The sequence below is a fragment of the Barbus barbus genome, assembly GCF_936440315.1.
Source record: "Barbus barbus genome assembly, chromosome: 4".
Taxonomy (NCBI): Eukaryota; Metazoa; Chordata; class Actinopteri; order Cypriniformes; family Cyprinidae; genus Barbus; species Barbus barbus.
The window spans coordinates 11,693,866-11,719,325 of NC_136732.1; the positions used below are offsets into that span (position 1 = coordinate 11,693,866).

Consider the following 25,460-nt stretch of genomic DNA (forward strand, 5'->3'; position numbering starts at 1 on the left):
TCCAGTACCGACAGCACCACGGGTCACTGAGTTTGAGCAGGTGGCACTGACTTTTTAATACCTGTGGGAAACACTGCAGGAGAGCTAAAACAGAGAGGAAAAACAAGAAAGGGAGAGAAAAAATGGTGTGTTGAAGCTCTGGCACTTTGGTACTCATGGTTTGGGACAGCTGTGGCGGGATAAAACCATCTGGATGTGCTGTCGTGTGCTGCTGATTTAGCTGACTGACAGCTGTCGCTATTCCTGGATGATATGCCATTATTATTTTAGGATGTGCACTCATAACCCTGCTAAGTTCGGTGGGACTTCCTAGTGAGGTTTCTATAAAGTGCTGTCATGCACTGACAATTTGAGAACAATTATTTTATGAATTACGTCATTTTGTGATGTCTGGATGAATTTTGTTTGGTCATCAATCTGTTTATGCATGATCCTTTTTACTTTTTTAATACACATGCATTGCCCTATTCGTGATTATTTATCAGTGTATGTTATTCTATAGAAAGAAAATTGCCTTCTAATATTTAATCATTATGTAATATCTCAGTATCTCTTCTTTTTGAATCTCTCCTCTCCAACCACCTGTCATAGAGATCACATTCACAATCTAATCATTTCCAATGGATAACATTGAAGATTGTCAAATAACCAGCTTCATATAGACGTATGTCATATTTTGGAAGTAGAATTGGTGAATGTTTTCATATTGATATTTAATCGGCACTCAACTGGCTGTAAAAGTGCAGTTTCATTCAGTCGTTCTAGCAATGTCAAAAAAGAAGAGATATCTAAATGTAAAAAACAAAAACATCTGCTGGGCTAAGATACTGCCATTTCATAATTGCTTCTATTTTTTACACATTTTAGAGAATATTTGTTAAATTGATAATTGAATACATAGAAATAAAGATTTACTGCAGTTTATAGAGTTTTTGGGTGCAATCTCTTGCTTATTAAAATTATTATTAAAATAAATCGTGTAGACTCTTATGCATGTAATGCCAAAACATTTCTCCTAAAAAGTGGCAAAACCAATTTTAAAAAAGAAATTGGTTTGCTTTTAAAATAGTTTTTGAAGAGTAGGAGAAGAGAGACAATTCACACTGCATGTTGAATAAGTTAGCATCTCTGTTTGCTGATGTTGCGATATTCAGATCTAGCATATATTACTGTCTAAAAACTCAGTGGCAAAAAGATGATTCATACATTTACTGTAATTTCTTAAATTGGAGTTTGGCTGTCTCTGTCACCTTAGTGACACAGAAAAAAATATAATTTAGTTTAAAGTCAATATTGTTTATGACTTCCATGCCACATTTCTTATTGTCTTCTTCGAAGGCTTGTTTCCAGACCAGAGATTTTATTAGTATTTTGGTTTACATTGCAGGGACAATTACGCATATAGCCAGTTCAGCATATTCTGTTCGCAAGGTTTTTGTGTGTCTGATTGACCTGTCCTCCCTTCTGTCTGTCTCTCTCAAATCAAGAGACTGCCCCATCAAAACTAAAAGGGCTTCTAAAGAGGATTAATTTCTTCATGTATTTTTTTTTCTTCTTAAAGGGATAGTTCATCCAAAAATAAAAATTGGAACCATTTAGCAACAATTTTAACATTAGTTAGATACATCAGTTAACATGAACTAACAATAAAAAAATATGTCTAAGGCATTAATTAATCTTATTTGTCATGTTAACATTTACTAATGCATTATTAAATTTAAAAGTTGTATCTGACTTATTTTCTTTAGTAGACGATAAAAGAAGATATTTTGAAGAATGATCAATCTTTTCTACACAATAAAAATAGAAAGTGGCCAAGGCCTGTCAAATTCCAAAAATTATATCCTAAAAGTAAATTAGATGCATATTAAAAATAAATTAAACAACATGGGGTTGAGTTAAGTAGCAGTCACACTGTAAATTTTTAGTATTAAGGCGTAACTTTTGATTATTAATTTAAAGCGTTTCAGTCGGACCCATTGCCACAGGTGTATAAAATCAAGCACCTAGCCATGCAGTTTGCATTTGTAAAAAAAAATAAAAAAAATGGGTCGTTGTGTAGAGCTCAGTGAATTCAAGCATGCTTTGCAATTCAGTTCATGAAATTTCATCACTGCTAGATATTCCATGGTCAACTATAAGTGGTATTATTGGAAAGTGGATGCATTTAGGAACAGCAGCAACTCAGCCACGAAGTAGAAGACCATGTAAAGTCACAGAGCAGGTCACAGAGTGCTGAGGTGCATGGTGCGTTAAAGTCGCCATTGCTCTTTTGATTGCATAGCTTGAAGAACCCCATACTTTCACTGACAATAATATCAGCACACAAACTGTGCAGAAAGAGCTTCATGGAATGGGTTTGCATGGCCAAGTAGATGCATGCAAGCCTCACGTCACAAGTACAATGCCAAGGGTCATATGGATTGGTGTAAAGCACACCGCTACTGGACTCAGTGGAAACCTGTTCTGTGACGAATCCCAAATCTGGATTTGGTGGATACTAGGAGAACTTTACCTGTCTGACTGCATAATGCCAACTGTAAAGTTTGGTGAAGGTGGTATAATGGTATGGAGGTTGGGCTCTGCCCCTTACTTCCAGTGAAGGGAAATTTTAATGCTTCAGAATATCAAGACATTTTGGACAATGTTATGCATCCAACTTTGAGGGAACAGTTTGGGGAAGGTCCTTTTCTATTCCAGCATGACATTACCTGTAAGGAAGTTCTATTAAGACATGGTTGAGTTTGAAAATGAGTTTGGTGTGGAAGAACTCGACTGGCCCACACAAAGCCCTGACCTTAACCCCATCAAACACCTTTGGGATGAACTGGAACGGAGATTGTGAGCCAGGACTTCTGGTCCAACAGTGCCTGACCTCTGAAATGCACTACTTGATGAATGTGCAGATATTCCAACAGAAACATTGTTGAAAGCCTTCCCAAAAGAGTGGAAGCAGTTATAGCTGCAAAGGGGGACCAACTCTATGTTAATGCCTGTGCATTTAGAATGCAATGTGATTAAAGTCCCTGTTGATGTGATGATCAGGTGTCCCAATATTTCTGTCCATATCATTTTACCAGTATAATGGGACATGATGCACATTTTTGTTCACTGGCTTGAACCCAGCAAGCTCTTTATGTGATTACTTTTCAGACGACGTGCATGTCATGCTATGGAAATGTGGCTGAGATCCCCACTATCGTGTGTTCAAAGCTCATCAGAGCCATCTGCCAGAAAATAAAGCCTTTTATGTTTGCATTTGTTTAATTTGTTTGTTGTTTATAAAAGTATTTAACATCAGTTTTACGTTACAGGAGTTAAAACTAAATTAGGCGTCATTTCTCGGAGGCAATATCAATTAGAATACTCTGCTATATTTGTTTAATGTCAAGATTGTCACAGATTGTCCTTGAAGTGCTCTCAGCAGGCTGCTGTTTAACTGTGAGGTGACTCATCTTTGTGTACCTATGCGGACAGTGACTTGTGTATCCGTTTTGAGTGACACACATATTGCTACCACTTGGCAAACAACAAATACGCAGGCTGTCTTCTGCTTTTATTGCCAATGAGATTTATATCAACATAATTGATCTGCCCATTCTTCAGCGGAAAAAGCACATTAATATGGCTCGACCGCTGAGCGATACACCCACCATCCCCTAGAGCCATGAGCTGTCACATGTTAAACCGCCAGGACTTCTTTCCAGACTGGAGGCTGCACACAGGGTCAGGGTGACCGTGGCAACCGTCCTGCCAATCACAGTCCAGTAAGAGGCAACGGCGCATCCAGTAAAGTGCTCTGAGCGTTTTTTATCCACAGTGCAAGGTGACGGAGATGTACTATGTCAAGAGCATTTGAAAAAACATTGCTATTGTTTTGTTATGGGGGATGTGAGGACATAATGAGAAACAAAAAGCATTGCTTTTCCGCTATTTTGCATGTTGGGTAGAAAATTGAGTCACTGTCTATTATATTATCCTCTGCTGCATTTGCATGAAATTCATAACTATACAGATATACATTAATATACATTTCAAAGTCATTTCTATTCATGTTTCAGAGTCATGGCTAATGCACTTGCTCTGACACGTGCCGTGGTGATGCAGATCGGGCCTGTTTTATTCCCCTTTCCTGCATCTTCCAATCATTCCCTGTACTCTCTTGACTGTTATTGCTAATGAATATGGTTAAAACTATAAAAATAAGACTAAAAACAAACAAAAAATAAGATCACTTTCTTTCTTCTGTGGAACATAAATAGAGGATATTCTGAAATGCATAACAATATTGGAACCCACTGAAATACATTTTAGCGTACTATTAAATAAGAGTACTTATCACAGAAATATTTTAAAAGAATATACTTACAAGTATGAACTAAATGTAATGTTTACAGACACTTAATTATTTGTTATTCAAAATTAAATGAAAATTAGTTTATAGTTTTAAGGTATATTAAATGCAGTTATCTGAGTGTTTGTTTAAGTAGACTTAAAAAGGATTTAAGAACATTTTTATAAGTAATTTCATAATTATATTGTCTTTGAAATATGGTTCAAATGTACTGCTGAATGTACTGACAAGCATTTACGATAAACTAAAATATACTTCAATCGCATTTATATTGAAACTTGGATGTCATGCATGTAAATATATTTGTAATAATAAAGCTGCAGTTTGAAATACATTTACTTTAAATGTAATAACAAAACACCACAAGCTAAAATTATAGTAGTATAGTATTAAAATTACAGTAGTGTATATTATATTTTACATTGTCATTATTTTATAGTATTTGATTATAGTAATTACATGCACTTAAAGGGATAGTTCACCCAAAAATGAAAATTAGCCCAAGATTTACTCATCCTCAAGGCATCTTAGGCATGTCTGACATTCCTCTTTCAGACGAACACATTCAGAGTTATATTCAAAATTGTCCTGTCTGTTCCAATCTGTATAATTGCAGTGAATGGTGCCCCTGTTTCTGAATAAAAAAAAAAGTGTATCCATCTATCATGGGTGTTAATAAAGTCCTTCTGAAGCGAAGCAATGCGTTAGTTTAAGAAAAATATAGATTCTTAAAACTTTCTAAACTGAAATGTGCAGCGTCCTGTCTCTCAGGCAGGCGCATTCACAACAAGGCCGTCGAGCATATGACGTAGGCAAAACGAAAGGCGCAACGTAAGATCCGGCGAGAGAGTGAAGAACACGGATGCACAGAGGAGAAAGCAAAACAAAACACCTGTCATGAACTTATTTAAACATTCTGGGTATCGACACGAACCCACCATTTTAATCAAAACAGATACAATTTACTTGTTCACATGGTTTCCCTGTGCTGTAAACAAAACTTTGTTCTCACGAGATCACACGCTTCTCCTCGGAGCTTACTCTCGCGAGACTACAGTCTTCTTTCCGGATCTTACATTGCGCCTTTCGTTATGCCTACGTCATATGCTCGACTGCCTTGTCGTGAACGGGCCTGCTTGATTGACCGGAAGCTGCACATTTCATTTTATAAAGTTTTAAGAATCTACATTTTTCTTAAACTAATGCATCGCTTCGCTTCATAAGGCCTTTATTAATACCCCGGAGCCGTGTGGAGTAGTTTTATGATGGATGGATGCTTTTTTTTTTCGGATTCAGAAACGGGCACCATTCACTGCAATTATACATATTGGAACAGATAACTCTGAATATGTTCATCTGAAAGAAGAATGTCAGACATGCCTAGGATGCCTTGAGGGTGAGTAAGTGTTGGCACAATTTTCATTTTTGGGTGAACTATCCCTTTAAGTATCTTAGTCAGCACATCAAAATAAGTGTACTTCTTTTAAGCACAACAAAAGACAATTTAAAATGTCAAATATACTCTAAAGTATTTTTTTATATTTGACATTATTACAAAGAGAAGTATGCAATAAACTGTCATGAAAGTGTCTCTCTGTAGACTTAAGTGGCCTTTTATTTCATTAATATTATATTATCTGCAAGTACAGTCCATTTTTTATATATACTTTGTTTTTACCATACTTGTAGATTATTTGTAGTACACGACTGTGCACAATCAGCACAATTAGGCGTAAGTCTTTTTCACAAGGGGACTTCAATTGTCCCCCAGTCTGACAGGTTTGCAGCAACATGAGAGTGAGTAAATGACGACACAATTTTCATTTTTTAGTGAACTAGGCTAATGAACTACACAGTATGTTACTTTGCAGAATAATTGCTCATTTGACTACTCTCATTAAGTAGTCATACTTTAAGTAGTCAGCAATGCTTAAGGATTCCCGCTGGCTGAATACAATCCCACTCTTTAGTCCAGGTGGTTATACACAACACTTCATTCACTTGCTGAGTGACTAGTTTCATTCTGGTCCAGAAGCTTTACCCCCCACCCCCACACCCATTCTCTCTCCAGAGAGGTCACCTGAATCAGCAGTACATTTTAGGCCTCATCTGGCAAATAAAAATCCATTAGTTCCCATTTGATCCAGGAAATTGAGTGTATCATAATGGTGTAGGAGGATTTCAGTTCGAAAAGCTTGCTTTGTCCCTCAAATGAAAATATATGAAGTCACAAAAAGTATTTTCCATTAGTGTTTTGACAGTGGCGAGGGAAGAGGATATAAGCAGCACTTAGAGTTAATGGCTGGATGAAAATGGGGAATTTGGGGAAAAAGTTAATATAATAACTCTATAGCCTAACGCTAATATAAAATGTTATTGAGGTTTGATGGCTAGGGCTTTTTTTTTTAAAAAAAAAAAGGTCATCCTGTAGAGATCTATTATTATCTCAATTTATTCTCTTGCATAAAAAACACAAGTATTCTCACAATTTTCTCACAAGAGATCTCTACCATGGCTCAAACTTTGCCAAAGTTCACATTTCAAAATGAAAACATTTCTCATCAGATTATTTTAAGACCAAATGATCTAATGATGATATCCATAAGTTGATACTTAAATGAAACCCCATTCAGTTATGAGCAACCTTTGAGCAATACAATTGTCCTCTGTGTTTGTTAGTCACCTACAATCTGATGTGTTTTGAGCTAACATTAGCCTAGCTTAGCTCTGATTTGCCATTTTCTGACCTCATTCCGTAACACTTCCAGGAAAGTTCTTACAGTTGTTTCAGGAAAGCACCGTGTAAGAGATATCATGAGCTGTCGAGACTGATATCATTGTAGTAGGTTGAGAGTTAAGATCTGTGGTTTGGTGCATGTCTGTCTGGATTCTATGGCATTTCTTTCTGCGCCTGTCTGTCTGAGTCTTTTAATCTGTCTGTCTGAACGCATAGGTAAGTGGAGAGAACATGCACCTGCAGTTTGTTTCCTGCCAAAATCTGCTTTGTGCACACACACATTCCTTTAGTAACTGATCCAGCCACGCAGTCCACTCGGCAGATGTCCATATTGTCTATTTGTCTGTCCACAGTGGCAGGATGTCTGCTTGTAAATACAGCTAGCTGAAGCTAGCATAGCGCTACCTGACGCAACAAGACTGCTGGAAGCCTTTTCCTTTTGTTGCAGGCTATAAGCGCTCTTGATTGTCAATGCACAACAAAATACATTTACATTGGTAATATGTAATAGAGTATGATTAAAAGGCTAAAAGATTAAAAATTAATACAATAAACTCACATTTAATCCAGTTTTGTGTATAAATGTTCATATTTTCTGACCAAATAATCAGAAGCTCCACAGTCTAAACTCTGCAGTATTCTGTTTTATGCTGAACATAATGGCAAATGTACAGTAGTGGGTCATACAGCTGTTTTATGCATACCGATATGTATAGCCTACTGTATAATGCATAAATAGCAAGCGTATTATGGCAGTATGTTATTCTAAATATAGCCAGTGTGGTTAATGACCTGCAGGCAAAGTCAGCAATGTTTTTTAACATATTTTATACATGCAGGTACATACATATTTTATACTTATGTTTTGATTCGACTGCTAAAAGTTGTAATAGTTTTACATAAAATTTGATTATAAATGCAAAATGTGCACATTTTTATTTATTCAACATTCAACAGTGAAGTTATTTAGCAACGGAGCATGCTACTCTTTGAAATGTTGAATATTGTATACAATATAAGTTGAACACTGTAAGCAATACTTTAGTATTGCATTCCCAGACAATAAGGTGAAAACTAACATCAATCTTGTTTTTTCTACTCTGTCCTCTAGACAAACCAGGGAACAAGAAACACCCCCAGACTTCTTCTACTTCTCTGACTTTGAGCGACACAACGCAGAGATCGCTGCATTTCATCTGGACAGGTAAGACTAAATCACCTAGAGAGAAAGAGAGAGTATTTGCAGGGCCAGTTGTGAGAGTCTCGGGAAGTTGTTTCCAGTTTCTGTTGGCTATATTCCTTATTTTCTTGTATGTCTGTCTGTTTCAGACACAAACTGGTACCATCTGAATAACAATGAGATCATGTGACCTTAAGCATTGCCAAGAGTTTATGCTTAGCATCCCACTGTGTTTACTTTGTGTTTACTCGGCCTTTATCTTCGTTTGACAGAAATGTTTGGAGGTGTTTAGATATGACAGGTCTGGGAATTTGTTTTAAGGTGTCTGAAGTTAATGATAAGGTTTGAAGAGACAATATTAGTTTGCCAGTGTACTGGTCAAGTCAAGTCACCTTTATTTATATAGCGCTTTTAACAATGTAAATTGTGTCAAAGCAACTGCACAATATCAAAAAAGGAAAATAGTGTGTCAATAATGTAAAATTAAAAAATTAAAAAAAAGATTTTCAGTTAAAGGCATTTCATTATTGAATTCAGTGATGTCATTATCCAGCTCAGTTCAGTTTAAATAGTGTCTTTGCAATCAGGTCGACGATATCGCTGGAAATGAAGTGTCCCCAACTAAGCAAGCCAGAGGCGACAGCGACAAGGAACTAAAACTCCATCGGTGACAGAATGGAGAAAAAAACCTTGGGAGAAACCAGGCTCGGTCGGGGGGCCAGTTCTCCTCTGGCCAAACGAACCAGCAGTTCAATTCCAACTGCAGCAAAGTCAGATTGTAAGGGCTCAACTGGTTCCAGTGGTCTTTAATCTAGATTTAAACTGACAGAGTGTGTCTGCCTCCCGAACAGTATTAGGTAGATTGTTCCAGAGTTTGGGTGCTAAATAGGAAAAGGATCTGCCGCTCCCCGCAGTCGATTTTGATATTCTAGGTATTATCAAATGGCCAGAGTTTTGAGAACGCAGCAGACGTGGAGGACTATAATGTGATAAGAGCTCGCTCAAGTACTGAGGAGCTAAGCCATTCAGGGCTTTATAAGTAATTAACAATAAGATTTTAAAATCTATACGATGTTTGATGGGGAGCCAATGCAGTGTTGACAGAACCGGGCTAATATGGTCGTACTTCCTGGTTCTAGTAAGGACTCTAGCTGCTGCATTTTGGACCAACTGTAATTTGTTGATCAAGCATGCAGAACATGAGAACAACCACCCAATAAAGCATTACAATAGTCTAACCTTGAGGTCATAAACGCATGAATTAGTATTTCTGCATTTGACGTTGAGAGCATAGGTCGCAATTTAGATATGTTTTTGAGATGGAAAAACGCAGTTTTACAGATGCTAGAAACATGGCTTTCAAATGAAAGATTGATATCAAACGGCACACCTAGGTTCCTAACTGATGAAGAAGAATTGACAGAGCAGCCGTCAAGTGTTAGATAGTGTTCTAGGTTATTACATGTGGGGTTTTTAGGTCTGATAATTAACACCTCTGTTTTTTCAGAATTTAGCAGTAAGAAATTACTCATTATCCAGTTTTTTATATCGACTATGCATTCCGTTAGGTTCTCAATTTGGTGTTTCACTGGGCCACGAAGAAATATAGAGCTGAGTATCATAACAAATATTATGCTGATCATAACAGCCTTGAGGTACTCCGTACTGCACTTGTGATCGATATGATACCTCTTCATTCACTGCTACGAACTGATGGCGGTCAGATAAGTACGATTTGAACCATGCTAATGCACTTCCACTAATGCCAAAAAAGTGTTCTAGTCTATTTAAAAGAATGTTGTGGTCGATAGTGTCGAACGCAGCGCTAAGATCCAGTAGAACTAATAAAGAGATACAACCATGATCAGATGATAGAAGCAGGTCATTTGTAACTCTAATGAGAGCAGTCTCAGTACTATGATATGGTCTAAATCCTGACGGGAATTCCTCACAAATACTATTTTTCTCTAAGAAGGAATATAATTGCGAGGATACTACATTTTCTAGTATATTTGACAGAAAAGGGAGATTTGAGATCGGTCTGTAATTAACTAAATCTTTGGGGTCAAGTTGTGGTTTTTTAAAGAGAGGCTTAATAACAGTCAATTTGAAGGTTTTGGGGACATATCCTAATGACAGTGATGAATTAATAATAGCCAAAAGAGGATCTATGACTTCTGGAGGCAGCTCTTTTAGTAGTTTAGATGGAATAGGGTCTAACATACATGTTGTTGGTTTAGATGATTTAACAAATTTATACAATTCTTCCTCTCCTATAGTAGAGAATGAGTGGAATTGTTCCTCAGGGGATCTGATGCAATATTGTAGCCTAACAATAATTTGTAATTGGTTACAATTTTATCTCTGATAGAATCGATCTTGGAAGTAAAGTAGTTCATAAAGTCATTACTGCTGTGCTTTTGGGAAATGCCAACACCTGTTGATGCTTTATTTTTCGTTAATTTAGTGACTGTATTGAATAAATACCGGGGGTTATGTTTGTTTTCTTCTAGAAGAGACGAAAAGTAATCAGATCTAGCAGTTTTTAATGCTTTTCTGTAGGATAGGGTATTTTCCCGCCAGGCTATACGAAATACCTCTAGTTTTGTTTTCCTCCATCTGCGCTCCATTTTCCGGGCTGCTCTCTTTAAGGTGCGAGTGTGCGTATTATACCACGGAGTCGGACTGTTTTCTTTGATCTTCCTTAAGCGTAAAAGAGCAACTGTATCTAAAGTGCTAGAAAAGAGAGAGTCCATAGTTTCTGTTACATCATCAAGTTTTTCTGCGCTGTTGGATGTGTTGAGGAATTTAGATGAATCAGGAAGATTACTTACAAAGCAGTCTTTTGTGGTAGAGGTGATGGTTTTACCATACTTGTAACAAGGAGTAGAATTTACAGTTTTAGCTATATGGAGTTTACACAAGACTAGATAACGATCTGAGATATCATCGCTTTGCTGCAGAATTTCAACACCACTAACATCAATTCCATGTGACAGTATTAAATCTAGAGTATGATTTCGACAATGAGTAGGTCCGGAAATGTGTTGTCTAACCCCAAGTTCAGAATGTCTATGAATGCTGATCCTAATGCATCTTTTTCATTATCGACATGGATATTAAAATCACAAGCAATTAAGACTTTATCTGCAGCCAGTACTACTCAGATAGAAAATCAGCTAATTCTTTAATAAATCTGTGTGGTGCCCTGGTGGCCTGTATACAGTAGCCAGTACAAACATCACAGGGGATTTATCACTAACACGTGTTTTTCTAGATAATGTTATACGCAGCACCATAACTTCAAATGAGTTATACTTAAAGCCTGCCCTCCGAGAAATACTGAGAATATTGCTATAAATTGAAGCAACACCTCCCCCTTTACCTTTCGGATGTGGCTCATTTTTATAGCAGTAATCTTGGGGGGTGGACTCATTTAAAGTAATGTATTCATCTGGTTTTAGCCATGTATCTGTCAAACAGAGCAAATCTAGATTATTATCATTGATCAAATAATTTACAAAATGTGCTTTTGTAGAAAGGGACCTGATATTCAGTAAGCCTTTATCAATTGTTTCTCTGTATTGTAAACATTGTTTATTTGTTGAACATCAATTACATTGTTACTCTTAATTTGGTTTGGACGTTTTCTGTATTTTCTAGTTCGGGGAACAGACACAGTCTCTATAGTGTGATATTTGGGTGAAGGAGTCTCTATGTGCTGAGAATTAACTGACTTCTGTGACGTAAGGCGGCTAGCAGACAGTCGGTTTAGCCAGTCTGTCTGCTTCCTGACCTGGGCCCCAGTTAGTCAAGTACGAACTCTAAGACTATGTGCCATATTTCTAGAGTGAAGAGCGGCAACACCCCAGGAGGGATGAACACCATCTCTTTTCAACAGGTCAGGTCTGCCCCAAAAACTCGTCCAATTGTCTATAAAGTCTATGCTATTCTGCGGGCACCACTTAGACATCCAGCCATTGAGTGACGACAGTCTGCTATGTATCTCATCACCCCGGTAAGCAGGGAGCGGGCCAGAGTATATTACAGTGTCTGACATCATAGTTGAAAGTTCACACACCTCTTTTACATTATTTTTAGTGAACTCCGACTGGCGAAGTCGAACATCATTAGCGCCGACGTGGATAACAATCTTACTGAATTTACGTTTAGCATTAGCCAGCACTTTTAAATTTACCAAGATGTCAGGCGCTCTGGCTCCCGGTAAACAATGGACTATGATGGCTGGTGTCTCTATTTTCACGTTCCATACAATAGAATTGCCAATAACTAGAGCACTTTCATCAGGTTTCTCAGTGGGTGTGTCACTGAGTGGGGAGAACCTGTTTGATGTTCTGATCGGAACGGAAGAGCGGTGTTTTTACACGCGACTAGGCCGCCTTACAGTCACCCAGCTGCCCTGCTGCACGGGCTCAACAGTCTGAACCGAACAATGTACAGGACTCCCTGAGCTAGTCGCATCCAAAGCAGTATCTACAGCCCTCACATTCTTACTGTCCTCAACTAAAGTTTGGATGCGTGTCTCTAATTCTGAAACCTTCTCTGTCAGCCTAACTATTTCCCTGCATTTATTACAAGTAAATCCCTCATCGCCGACAGAGAGAGATAAACTATACTATATGTGACATGAAGTGCAAACAACAATAGCAGGAGAAGAAGCCATTACCATGACTGATGAATGATACCAACTTAACTTACCACTGTTGTTTGATGAACTTGTGAAAAACGGAGCGAGAAAGAAATGAAAACGGAGCGAGAAAAAAGAAAACAATAATAGGCACGAATAGAAACTCGAATGGAGCCGCGAGTAACAAGCTAACCAGCTGATTCGCTGGTTTTAAAAAGTGAACGATGAAATTAGTTCGATTAGTTTGATAGATAATACCAGAAATATGGTGGGAATTAAGTTATATATTATCACTTTAAACAACAGAGAGTGAAAGTAAGGTAAAGATTCAATAAAAAAGCGGAGCTACAAACGCAAACCTCTCAGCAGCACAACAGACAGGGGACAATGCCATCATTATTGTCTGAACTTTAAATTGTATTTTCCATTATTTCATTTTTTTCCCCCATTATTCTTGGCATTGTGCTTACTAGTTACAGAAGACAACCATCATTATTACTACTGCTTATGGCTCATGGCTATTGATTCAAAATAATCTAATAAAATAATTAGTTTTAATAATCTAATAAAATAATTATTTTTGTAGGTACGTTTAAATGTTAAATTTAAATGTTTAAATGTTATTAATAATAATAATAACAATGGTAACACTTTACTGTAAGGTCCCGTCAGTTAAATTTAGTTGATGCATTAACTAAAATTAACTAACTAAGAGCAATTCCTTTGTTACAGTGTTTATTAATCTTTAGTTAATAAAAAATATAACTGTTCATTGTTACCGCATGTCAGCTCAGGTCCATTAAATAATATTAATAGATTCAAATTTGAATATTAATAATGCATTAGGAATGCTGAGGTTAAATTAACTAGAATTAATAAATACTTTATAATATTTTTCATTGTTAGTTCATGTTAACTTATGTAGTTACCTAATTGGAACAAATTGAACCATGTTCTAAACTCTTACTATTATTTATTTTATTTTATTTTATTTTATTTTATTTCATTGTATGCACCACCAACAAATAGAAAAGTTTTTAAGGAAAGTCCATTATTAAAATTTATTGTGTCATGGTGTATATTGAGCATTGTTTTATTTTATTTTATTTTATTTTATTTTATTTTATTTTATTATGCAATGCAATGCAATGCCTTTAAGAGGAAATTCCCCTACAGAGACCTTCAGCTTGGCTTCCTCCCAGTTCTTTCACTGAAAACACCTGTAGTGCTCTGATGCTGCTCTGGAATGGACATTAGCCGGGAAAAGAAACCATAACCACACACACACACACACATTTCCCATTTACGCACGAGAGCACTCACGCCATTGTGATGTCAGAAAGCCAAACCAACTCTTATTATATTCTCGCCACTCTGCGCATGTCACTCAAGACTTTTGGACAGCGGCCTGAAAAGCACTTAGTGCAATAGAGTCGATACACCTTACAGTTACAGTCAGAAGTCAGAAGAAACTCCACGCTGACTTTAACAAGAAGCCCCACAGAGAGAGGATTTGTGGAGTCAGAGAGCTAATTGAGCTTGTGAGACCCACTCCATTTCCTCCAGAATGTTGTTGCTCTCATTTGAGGCGCCTGTCATGTCCATGATGTATTTTATTTAGGGGAGGAATAAGCATTGGATGATATGCCAATTTCTTGTCAGCTGAGTGGTAACGCTTTGCTAGTGAAATGATATATTGATATTCTGTTAGTGTGAGAGAAACAACTGAATTTTACAAGAAATATTGAGCTGCTACATTACTCTCAAAGTCAACGAAAACCCCTTCCATTGGCCGCTTCCTCACGGTTATACTGTAGCTTATTTCCACAAAGGTCTGACAGAATGTTCCTAGAATGCGCTGTTTCCACACTGGGCTCTTTGTCGCCTGCGTCCAGAGTGACTCTGCAACTTGTGACCCCTGAGTGGTTTCATCTCAAAGGCTTGGGTTTCTGTCTCTCAGAGGCCAGGAGCCTATGCACCACGCAATGTGGGATTTTCTCTGAGGCGGCCCACTGAACACAGACAAAGACTGAGAGATGAACAAACCCTCCAGCATGCGTGTGCACCATTCAGAATTGAATTCAGTTTGACCTGAAATTGCAAACAGGATGCATATTCAAATTGTAATTCCTGTTTGAATTTAAAGAAGTTAAAGGGGTCATATGACATTGCTAAAAAAGAACATTATTTTGTGTATTTGGTGTAATGCGGTTTAAGGTTCAAAAAACACATTATTATATTATTAATAATAATAATTTTATATAAATTGATACATTCATTGTAGCCCCTAAACCTAACCCACTTCTGAACAATATAAAACATGTAACAGGCAAATATAAGTACAGTCACAGCTATTTATTGCAAAAACTGACCATAAAAAACAGTATAAAGGCATTGCAAGCAAGTCCTTTTGCATTCCAAGTCTTCTGAGGCCAATTAATGCGACTGTTTTAATTTAAAAATCACAACATATATGCAATAATGGCAATATTATTACGCAATATATAATTTAATCATGAAGATAAAATTCCTAGTGCCTTTTGCGTCAGCATATTAATGCCAAGGGTTTCTTATTTAAAGCAATTGAGGACCTGCGCCTCGAAAAATTATGCTAAAGGGGTACTCTGTGCATCAATACATGATGAGTTCTAGTAATTGAGGAAAAGTATTTTACATGGTAAGGGATAAAAACCACATATTAATAATGCATATGTGTGTTTTTATTGAAAATCTTGTGTTGAATTTCAGAAAATTGCATTCTGTATTTTTTTTCTTCCTGTCATTCCAATTCAACTTCTTGTGAGGCCTGTGGTCAATTTAATTAAAAACTCACTCATAATTGAAAAAGAGCCAATTCTGACTTTTGCCCAACACAAAAAAGTACACAAGAAAGACGAAATGAGAGAGAAACTAGAGGGCATTTATATGCTGCGGTGTGTGGCCAGATGCTTAAACGCCAATAAAAGTCTAATAAAGAGCAATCATGGAGGTGTCATAAAGCCAGTGAGTAAAGAGTGGGCTCAGTTGTTTAGCAGTAGCACCTTGAAGAAAAAATCGTTACCCAGCCACTTTAAAAATGGCTTTATTCTATGGATTTTTTGCGCACTTTATTGTTTTATTCCTCGTTATTGAATGTGGCAGGAGGTTGAATGTCTGGTGTCACTGTTCTCATAAAACAGCCTTTGAGTGTGAAGTGTGCAACGTCTGCGTGAAGAAACACCACAGGTGTTGTCTTTGATAATGCATTGCAAATGAATCGTTTGACAATGTCGTTTGTTTGTGGTGTTCAGAGTCCTGGATTTCCGGAGAGTTCCCCCGGTGGCCGGCAGGCTGGTGAACATGACACGGGAGATCCGAGACGTGACCCGTGACAAAAAGCTTTGGCGGACATTCTTCGTATCCCCAGGTATGAGTGGCTTCTGCAGGGCCTTTTCTTCTACCCCATCAGGCCATGCTTCCCCCCTGATTGTTGGCTTCTCACGCATATCCCTTACATATATTAACCATGGTTTTGTTACAAATTAAACCAAAAAACCATGGTTACTATAAACCATGGTATCCACAAATTAACCATGGTTTTGCTACACTAACCATGGTATTTGTAGTAAAACTGTGGTTATGCAAATGGTAATCAATTCACCGAAGAAAAAATCCATGGTTACTGCACTTTTCAGACAATGGGAAAATCCACATTTCTGATAATCAGACTTTCCTGTAGCATAGAAGTGTTAGCATGTAGCTAAATGTGTTGAATAGTTTGCATGTTAGCATCTTCCTATATGTATTTTTGACTGCTTACTCCTTATTTAACAGCTTAAAAAGTCCATAAAGAGCTATTAAACTAACCAATTACGGGCTGTGACAAATATTAGCACAAAAAGTGTTCAGTAGACCAGCCGTAGACCAGCTAACGACACCCAGCCAAGATGCTAGGCTAATTACAGCCTTTAATTGGGGAGTAACAAGCATGCAATAACAAATGTGCAGCAAGTTTAGCAACTAAATTACCAACATTTAGATGATGTAAGTGTTTGGATGAGGCACACAGATTGGCCATATTCTTTCTCTGCAGGGCTATCATTAGCATTCTGCCTCCACTTTTCATGACAAATGTGTTTTTGTGGGAACAAGTGAAAGGGCTCCTCTTCGCCGTGTCAGGAAACATTTGAAAAAGGCGTTATACACAATGATTCATCATTGGCTAAACAGCAGCGTTTAATGAGCCCTTGGTGAATCCGAGCATTTTAGATCACTGGCATCCTTCATCACATAAAGACACATCTGGAGAAGTCACCTATTTCAAAGAACAAAAAATTTCTACAAACTATATTAACACTATAAACAAGGCTGCTGCACAAAACATTGTCATAGCATGTTGTTGCTGTCAAATGTGTTTACCATCATGATGGTGGACGGTAGGGATTGGCGTTATGATCATATAGCCTACACAACTGTTTTTCCTGCTACATAGATACATTAATTTGGCTATTACTGAGAAAGCCTGCTTTTGGGAATTTGCCTGCATGTTATTTGCAATTAAGTGACATTGTATTGTAGTTTAAATTTATATTAAATGCAATTTTCTGAACTTTAGAGTGCTTTTGACCCACTTAAGTAAAATTTAATACATCTGTATATGACTTTTTATAATTACTTATATTTTGCATTGAAATATGGTTGAGGTGTAGCTGAATGTACTGACAAACATTTATGATAAGCTAAAATATACTTTAATGTTATGTCTATTAATCGTTGTATGTTATGTATTTAACTAATTTAGAATCAAGTACATTACATGTGCTCTAGTATGTCAGTCAACACATCAAAATAAGCAGAGCAAAACAAAATATAATTAAACATAATGATATGATTAAAATGTACTTTAAAGTAAAACTTGTAATTTTATTACAAGGTGCACTTTTTAAAGGTACTGTAAAACTGTACATACTATTAGCATCTTAAGAAACAGTCATGAAAGCATCTCTCTTTAAGTACACTTAAGTGCCCTTTTATTTCCCTGCTGAAAAAAAAAACACATCACATCAATTCTAATGGTTTACACTACAAAATACCATTACAAACATTACAAACCATCAACTTTTAACCATTAGAAAATGGTTTTCTGTAGTGTGTTTTGGGACATTTTCCATTAGGATTTAGTGGTTTTAACAAGCCACCAACAGAAGGTGATAAATTACTAGTGGAGACCAATGGGCACCATTACACTGTCTATTAAAACCAGTACAATTCCCACTATAACCAGTAAAACCATTACAAAATCTGATGGTTTCTATTGTTTGTTAGTTTTTTTCAGCAGGGTTAATTGATATTAAATCATCTGCGAGCACAGTTTAGATAAATATGCTTTTAAGATTTGAGAGGAGTTTTACTATTTTAAGTATTTTGTGTTTATACAAATAACCACATTACATGCTAATTACACATTACATACCTCTGTCTGTCAGTGGATCAACAGCTTCCTGACAGACAGGCAGCAGTTAGTAAAGCTTGGAAAATTATCATCCAGCACCCGTACGATCAGCACTGGAGCTCCTCAGGGCTGTGTGCTCTCCCCACTGCTCTTCTCCCTCTACACCAACGACTGCACATCTAAAGACCCCTCTGTCAAGCTCCTAAACTTTGCAGATGACACCACACTGATCGGCCTCATTCAGGACGGTGACGAGTCTGCTTACAGACAGGAGGTTAAGGAGCTGGCTGTCGGGTGCAATCTTAACAACCTGGAGCTTAACACGCTCAAAATTGTGGAGATGATCGTGGACTTCAGGAGAAACCCCCCCTGCTCTCCCCCCACTCACCATCATGAACAGCACTGTGACTGCAGTGGAGTCATTCAGATTCCTGGGCACCACAATTTCTCAGGACCTGAAGTGGGACAATCACATTGAGTCCATTGTGAAAACGGCCCAGCAGAGGTTGTACTTCCTTCACCAGCTGAGGAAGTTCAACCTGCCACAGGACTTGCTGAAACAGTTCTACTCTTCCATCATTGAATCCATCCTCTGCACTTTAATAACTGTCTGGTTCAGCTCAGCAACCAAATCTGACCTCAGAAGACTAGGGAGGGTAGTCCGGACTGCTGAGCGAATCATTGGTACAACCCTCCCCACTCTCCAAGAACTGTACTTATCCAGAGTGAGCAAAAGGGCTGGTAAAATCCTCTCATCCAGCACACTCCCTCTTTGAACTGTCGACGCTACAGAGCTCTGAGAACCAGAACGACCAGACACAGAAACAGTTTCTTCCCTCAGGCAATCCATCTCATGAACACTTGACAATAAACGCGGGAACACACAACTCTATTATACATTATTTATTCACCACACATACGTACATATATCATGAAAAAGTTTATTTATACCATTAAATAAAAGTAATTATTAGTCATTAAAAGTAATACCATTCAAAAAGTGAAACGTGTATATTAGATTCATTCATTACACACAGACTGATATATTTCAAATGTTTATTTCCTTTAATTTTGATGATTATAACTGACAACTAGTGAAAGTCCCAAATTCAATATCTCAGAAAATTAGAATATTGTGAAAATGTTCAATATTGAAGACACCTGGTGCAACACTCTAATCAGCTAATTAACTCAAAACACCTGCAAAAGCCTTTAAATGGTCTCTCAGTCTAGTTCTGTAGGCTACACAATCATGGGGAAGACTGCTGACTTGACAGTTGTCCAAATATGATGCCCACAAGGAGGGCAAGACACAAAAGGTCATTGCTAAAGAGGCTGGCTGTTCAAAGAGCTCTGTGTCCAAGCACATTAATAGAGGGGCGAAGGGAAAGACAAGATGTGGTAGAAAAAAGTGTACAAGCAATAGGGATAACAGCACCCTACATGAGAGGATTGTGAAACAAAACCCATTCAAAAATGTGTGGGAGATTCACAAAGAGTGGACTGCAGCTGGAATCAGTGCTTCAAGAACCACCACGCACAGACGTATGCAATACATGGGTTTCAGCTGTCGCATTCCTTGTGTCAAGCCACTCTTGAACAAGAGACAGCGTCAGAAGCGTCTTGACTGGACTGCTGCTGAGTGGTCCAAAGTTATGTTCTCTGATGAAAGTAAATTTTGCATTTCCTTTGGAAATCAAGGTCCCAGAGTCTGGAGAAAGAGTGGAGAGGCACATAATCCACGTTGCTTGAGGTCCAGTGTAAAGTTTCCACAGTCATTGATGGTTTGGGGTGCCATGTCATCTGCTGGTGTTGGTCCATTATGTTTTCTGAGGTCCAAGGTCAACGCAGCCGTCTACCAGGAAGTTTTAGAGCACTTCATGCTTCCTGCTGCTGACCAACTTTATGGAGATGCAGATTTCATTTTCCAACAGGACTTGGCACCTGCACACACTGCCAAAGCTACCAGTACCTGGTTTAAGGACCATGGTATCCCTGTTCTTGATTGGCCAGCAAACTCGCCTGACCTTAACCCCATAGAAAACCTATGGGTTATTGTGAAGAGGAAGATGCAATACGCCAGACCCAACCATTCAGAAGAGCTGAAGGCCACTATCAGAGCAACATGGGCTCTCATAACACCTGAGCAGTGCCACAGACTGATCGACTCCATGCCACGCCGCATTGCTGCAGTAATCCAGGCCAAAGGAGCCCCAACTAAATATTGAGTGCTGTACATGCTCATACTTTTCATGTTCATACTTTTCAGTTGGCCAACATTTCTAAAAATCATTTTTTTTGCATTGGTCTTAATTGATATTCTAATTTTCTGAGATACTGATTTTGGGACTTTCATTAGTTGTCAGTTATAATCATCAAAATTAAAGGAAATAAACATTTGAAATATATCAGTCTGTGTGTAATGAATGAATCTAATATACAAGTTTCACTTTTTGAATGGTATTACTGAAATAAATCAACTTTTTCATGATATTCTAATTTTATGACCAGCACCTGTATATATATTATTATTTTTATTTATTTTTTCATTTCAAATTTGCACATATCAGACCTGTACACACATAATTGTCTATATTATATATTGTGTTTTTGCTGTTTTGTACATTGCCTATTTGTATATTATTCTTTTATTATCTGTGTCCTGTCCTGTTGCTGTCTTTCTGTTGCACTGTGGAGCTTCTGTCACTATAACAAATTCCCCATATGTGTAAACATACTTGGCCAATAAAGCTCATTCTGATTCTGCTTCTAATAGTATGTATCACAAAATAGTTATTTTGGGGGGGGGGTTAATATATGATATATAATTCATTATTTATTTATTTATTTATTTTTTGTTATTTAACCTGATGAACGCAAACCAAAAGATAAGGTTATTTATTAATTGAAAATCAATGCATCAGTGAAAACCCTTCACATTATATAAAACTTGACTTAAATACAGTATCTGGGGATTCTGAAAGGTTATGGGTTCAAACCCTGTAATGGGCGATCAGTGAGCTATTACCATTGTGTGCTTGAAGACACTTAACCCCATGTTACTCCAGAGGGACTTTTCCTTTCTCTTTGCTTCACTGGTGGTCTAATTTAAGACCCTCAAGAACATTTTCTCTTTCCTAAGACCTATTCTTCCTCACCTCTGCAGCCAAAAACATCTGCTTCTACGGCGAGTGCTCCTACTACTGTTCCACAGAACATGCCCTATGTGGGAAGCCCGACCAGATCGAGGGCTCCCTGGCTGCATTTCTTCCTGACTTGGCACTAGCTAAGCGCAAGACCTGGAGGAACCCCTGGCGCCGCTCCTACCACAAACGCAAGAAAGCTGAGTAAGCCCTTTTTCTCTGCATTATCTCAGGTCTCCACGCACCACCCCATATTTTCATTAAACTACAGTCTGGCTTTATCAGCAAAAAAGACTACTGCGCTTCTCACTTACTCTCATAGAAATCCTATCTGTGCAGTAAAACAATGGGCCATCCTGTTTGAGATGGCAGTTGTACGCTAGTAGGGTTATATATGAGAAGGGACAAAATGCAGCTCAAATTTAAAGGTGAAGTGAGTTTCTTAGTCGTTTTCTCTATTGTAAGGTGGGAAGTGGATCCGGATTATTGTGATGAAGTCAAACAGACTCCTCCGTATGACCGAGGCACACGACTCCTGGACATCATGGACATGACTATTTTTGACTTTCTAATGGGTAAGTGTTGAACGTGTTTATAAAATTTTGCTTATATAGAAGTAGGGAGACTGCTTATATAGAAACTGGGGAGAAAATTATTATTTTTTTACTGCAGTAAATATTTTTCAAGGTAACTTTATTTTTACATTTTTGCATTTTTTAATTAAATGTTTGTGTTGACTCATGAAGTCTTATATAAAATTAAACATTTTCCATTTTTGCCCAAGCAAAGAGACACAGTTCATTGGATACAACTTTTGTGACAACATGCCCCTATAGGGGCAACTAATAAAAGCCTATGCATTCAAAAGCCTATATGTCTCCTGGAAGTGGTGTAATAGCCAGCCATTCACCTTTCTTAATATGTCCAATGAACTATAAAAGCCCATTTTTGTGCAAAAAATAAATAGTTAATTATGATATACAAGTTTAAAAAGAAACAGACTCATTGTGAGATATTAAGTCACAATGTGAGGTAAAAATAAATAAATAAATTGAGATTATAAACAGTCAAATTTAAGAAATATGCAGTAACACTGTGAAATAAGTCAAACTGTGAGAAAGTCACAGTTGGGAGATATACAGTGACATTGCAAGCAAATAAAGTTGCATTACAAGGTTTTAAAGAAAGTCACTGTGAGATGTAAAGTCGCATCGCAAGATAAACTCACATCTATCTGGTAGATATAAAGTCACATTGTAAGATGTGATATATAAAGTCACTGGAAGATATAAAGTTTTAATTTCGAGAAATAATTTCACAATTTTGAGATGTAAAGTCAAGTTAAGATATAAAGTCACAATAGAAAGATGTGCAGTTGCAAATTTAAGAAACAAAGTCACATTGTGATATAAAAGAGTCACAGTAAGATATAAAGTCACAATGACAAGAAATAAAGTCACATTGTGAGATAAAAAGCCTTATTATGAGAAAGTCAGTTGGGAGACATACAGTCACATTACAAGAAATAAAATAAAAAATCTAACTAAAAGTATAAAGTCAATTTTGAGAAATAAAGTCACAATTTTGAGATATAAAGTCACAATTACAGGAGTCATATATATATATTAAGTGAGATAAAGTCATATTTGTAGATATAAAGTCGCACTGCAAAATATAAAGCCACAAATAGAAGTTTAAAGACTCTGAGAAATAAAGACACAGTTTTGAAATATAAAGACAGAGATATAAAGCCACGACTATGTTAAGTATAAAGTCTCAATTTCAATAAAGTCACAATTGCTAGATATAACTTCACAGTTGGGAGATTAAGAGTCTGTGGGTGATCTCTGGATGTGTCTTCTGAGCTTGAGAGTGTTTTGATCCGTTCATGAGCCGTATGCCCTTGAGCGAGGCTGTTAACCTCAGGTTGATCTGAAGGAATTTCCCCTGCTCATCAGAAGTTCCTGGTGCTTTTCTGTGAGGGCATTGTGTGAACACCATAGAAACCAACTCCTCCAGCCCTACTTGTGTATGGATAAATATAGATTCTGATTCAAGTGTCAACTCATTAGTCATTAAGACAACTAAAATGATCAACTGTTGAATTGAATTCGAATGAATTATCATTACTAAAGAATAAAATAGTTAAAAGTTCAACATCCCACATCAATCCTCCTGTATTTCACTCCCCTTTTTCACGTTGAACAGGCAACATGGATCGCCACCATTACGAGACTTTTGAGAAGTTTGGAAATGAGACTTTCATTATTCATTTGGACAACGGCAGAGGGTAAGCCGTTTTATTATCGTGTAACGTTCTCGCTGTCCTTCACACCTCGCTCCTCAAAGCTCCACACGACTCCACAGCCTCTTCCTTTTTACACTGAAACCATGGAAACAGAATGTTTCTATCTTAAGAGGCGTGAATATGTAGATGTTGAGAGGAAGGTCAGATTCATATGGCGTCATGTCTCAGGGTGTAATATGTGTGCCGTCGAAGGGCTCGCAGTGGGTAGAAGTCACACAGGTGCTCGCACAGATAAAGGATGTTGATTAAACTGACATTCTGCCCAACTGAAGTGGCTGCTTTTTCATTTTCTATATGTTACTGAAGTAGGCCACTGTGTAGAGCCGTAGGTCTCTCAATGCCAGATTAATCTAAGCCCCGACTAAAATGTACATTTATTTTCTTCTATTTGTGTGAAGTTTATACTGAACTGAATTTCTGATGGGGTTTTACTGTTACAAATAAGTTGCAAGGTCCTGTCATGAAGTTATATAAAGGACTACTCTTTATATGTCAGTACTTTTGTTGAAGTTGCTGTTCTGCCATTACTTGTGTTAAATATGCAGTTTCGCAGGATGAAAATAATACATTTTATTATACTTATAAGAATTTAACTGTAAAATGTAAAATATGGCCTCTGAAAACACATTTCAGTCCCACTGAACCACAGTAATGTACAGTACAATTTTATATACCAATATGAAAGTGAAAGATGAATATATAACGACAGAAAGTGATTTAAGCTGGGTTTTATTTCCTCTTTAAAAAAGACCTGAATGTGAAATTTGGTGAGCTCTTCATATTCTAACTTTTATGTCTGGTAAAAGTTAAATATAGTATGTTGGAAATGGTTGTTGAATGTTTTAGCATCTTTACCCTAGTAAAAACAAAATACACTTAGCATCATTTTAAAGAGTAGGCTACTTATTATGGCAGTAATATACTGAAGTATGAATTGATTGTAATGTCGTCAGACACTTATTTGCATGTTAATTGCAATTAAATGAAAATGTATTATATTTTAAGTGTATAATAGATGCACTTAGCTGAAATTCAAAGTGCTTTTGGAGCCACTACGTAGGACTCAAGTACATCTTTACATGTAGTTTCACAATTAATTCTATTGTCTATAAAATATGGTCAAAGTGTACTGCTGAATGCACTGACTAACATTTATGGCGAACTAATGTAATTTCTTTTGAAACTTGTATGTCATGTATTTGTAATTACACATTTGTAAAAAATAAAGTTGTAATTTAGTACATATATATAAACTATTAACTATTAACTAACCGTCATGAAAGTGTCTCTCTTTAAGTGCACTTAAGTGACCTTTTATTTCATTAATATTATATTATTTGCAAGTACAGGGTTTTTTTTAAATGTGCTTTTAAGATTTGAAGTACACTACAAGTACACATTAAATCAAATTAACCACACTTTTTCACCAGAGAACCATTTAAAAATATCAGACATTTGACTTCCGTTTTTATTCTAACCCCTCAGATTCGGAAAGCATTCACATGATGAAATGTCCATCCTGGTCCCTTTGACTCAGTGCTGCAGGTAAGATTGTTTTTCTCCACTTTCAGACATCTCTTGAATTGAGGCAATAGCCTCCCAACTGAGAGAGTGACTGCAGTGCAGTAATTCAGTTTAGCACCGATACAACAATATCCT

At 37.1% G+C, this 25,460-nt stretch overlaps 1 protein-coding gene across 1 annotated transcript in view; it reads left to right on the forward strand.

Moving 5' to 3' along the window:
• LOC306865112 (extracellular serine/threonine protein kinase FAM20C-like) overlaps nucleotides 1-25,460 on the forward strand; it is a 66,851-nt gene that overhangs the window by 35,676 nt on the left and 5,715 nt on the right. The window contains exons 4-9 of the mRNA XM_079409486.1: nucleotides 8,203-8,295; nucleotides 16,210-16,325; nucleotides 21,517-21,697; nucleotides 21,959-22,068; nucleotides 23,702-23,783; nucleotides 25,287-25,346. Of these exons, the coding sequence (XP_079265612.1) occupies nucleotides 8,203-8,295; nucleotides 16,210-16,325; nucleotides 21,517-21,697; nucleotides 21,959-22,068; nucleotides 23,702-23,783; nucleotides 25,287-25,346 (642 nt within the window). The remainder of the gene's footprint in view (nucleotides 1-8,202; nucleotides 8,296-16,209; nucleotides 16,326-21,516; nucleotides 21,698-21,958; nucleotides 22,069-23,701; nucleotides 23,784-25,286; nucleotides 25,347-25,460) is intronic.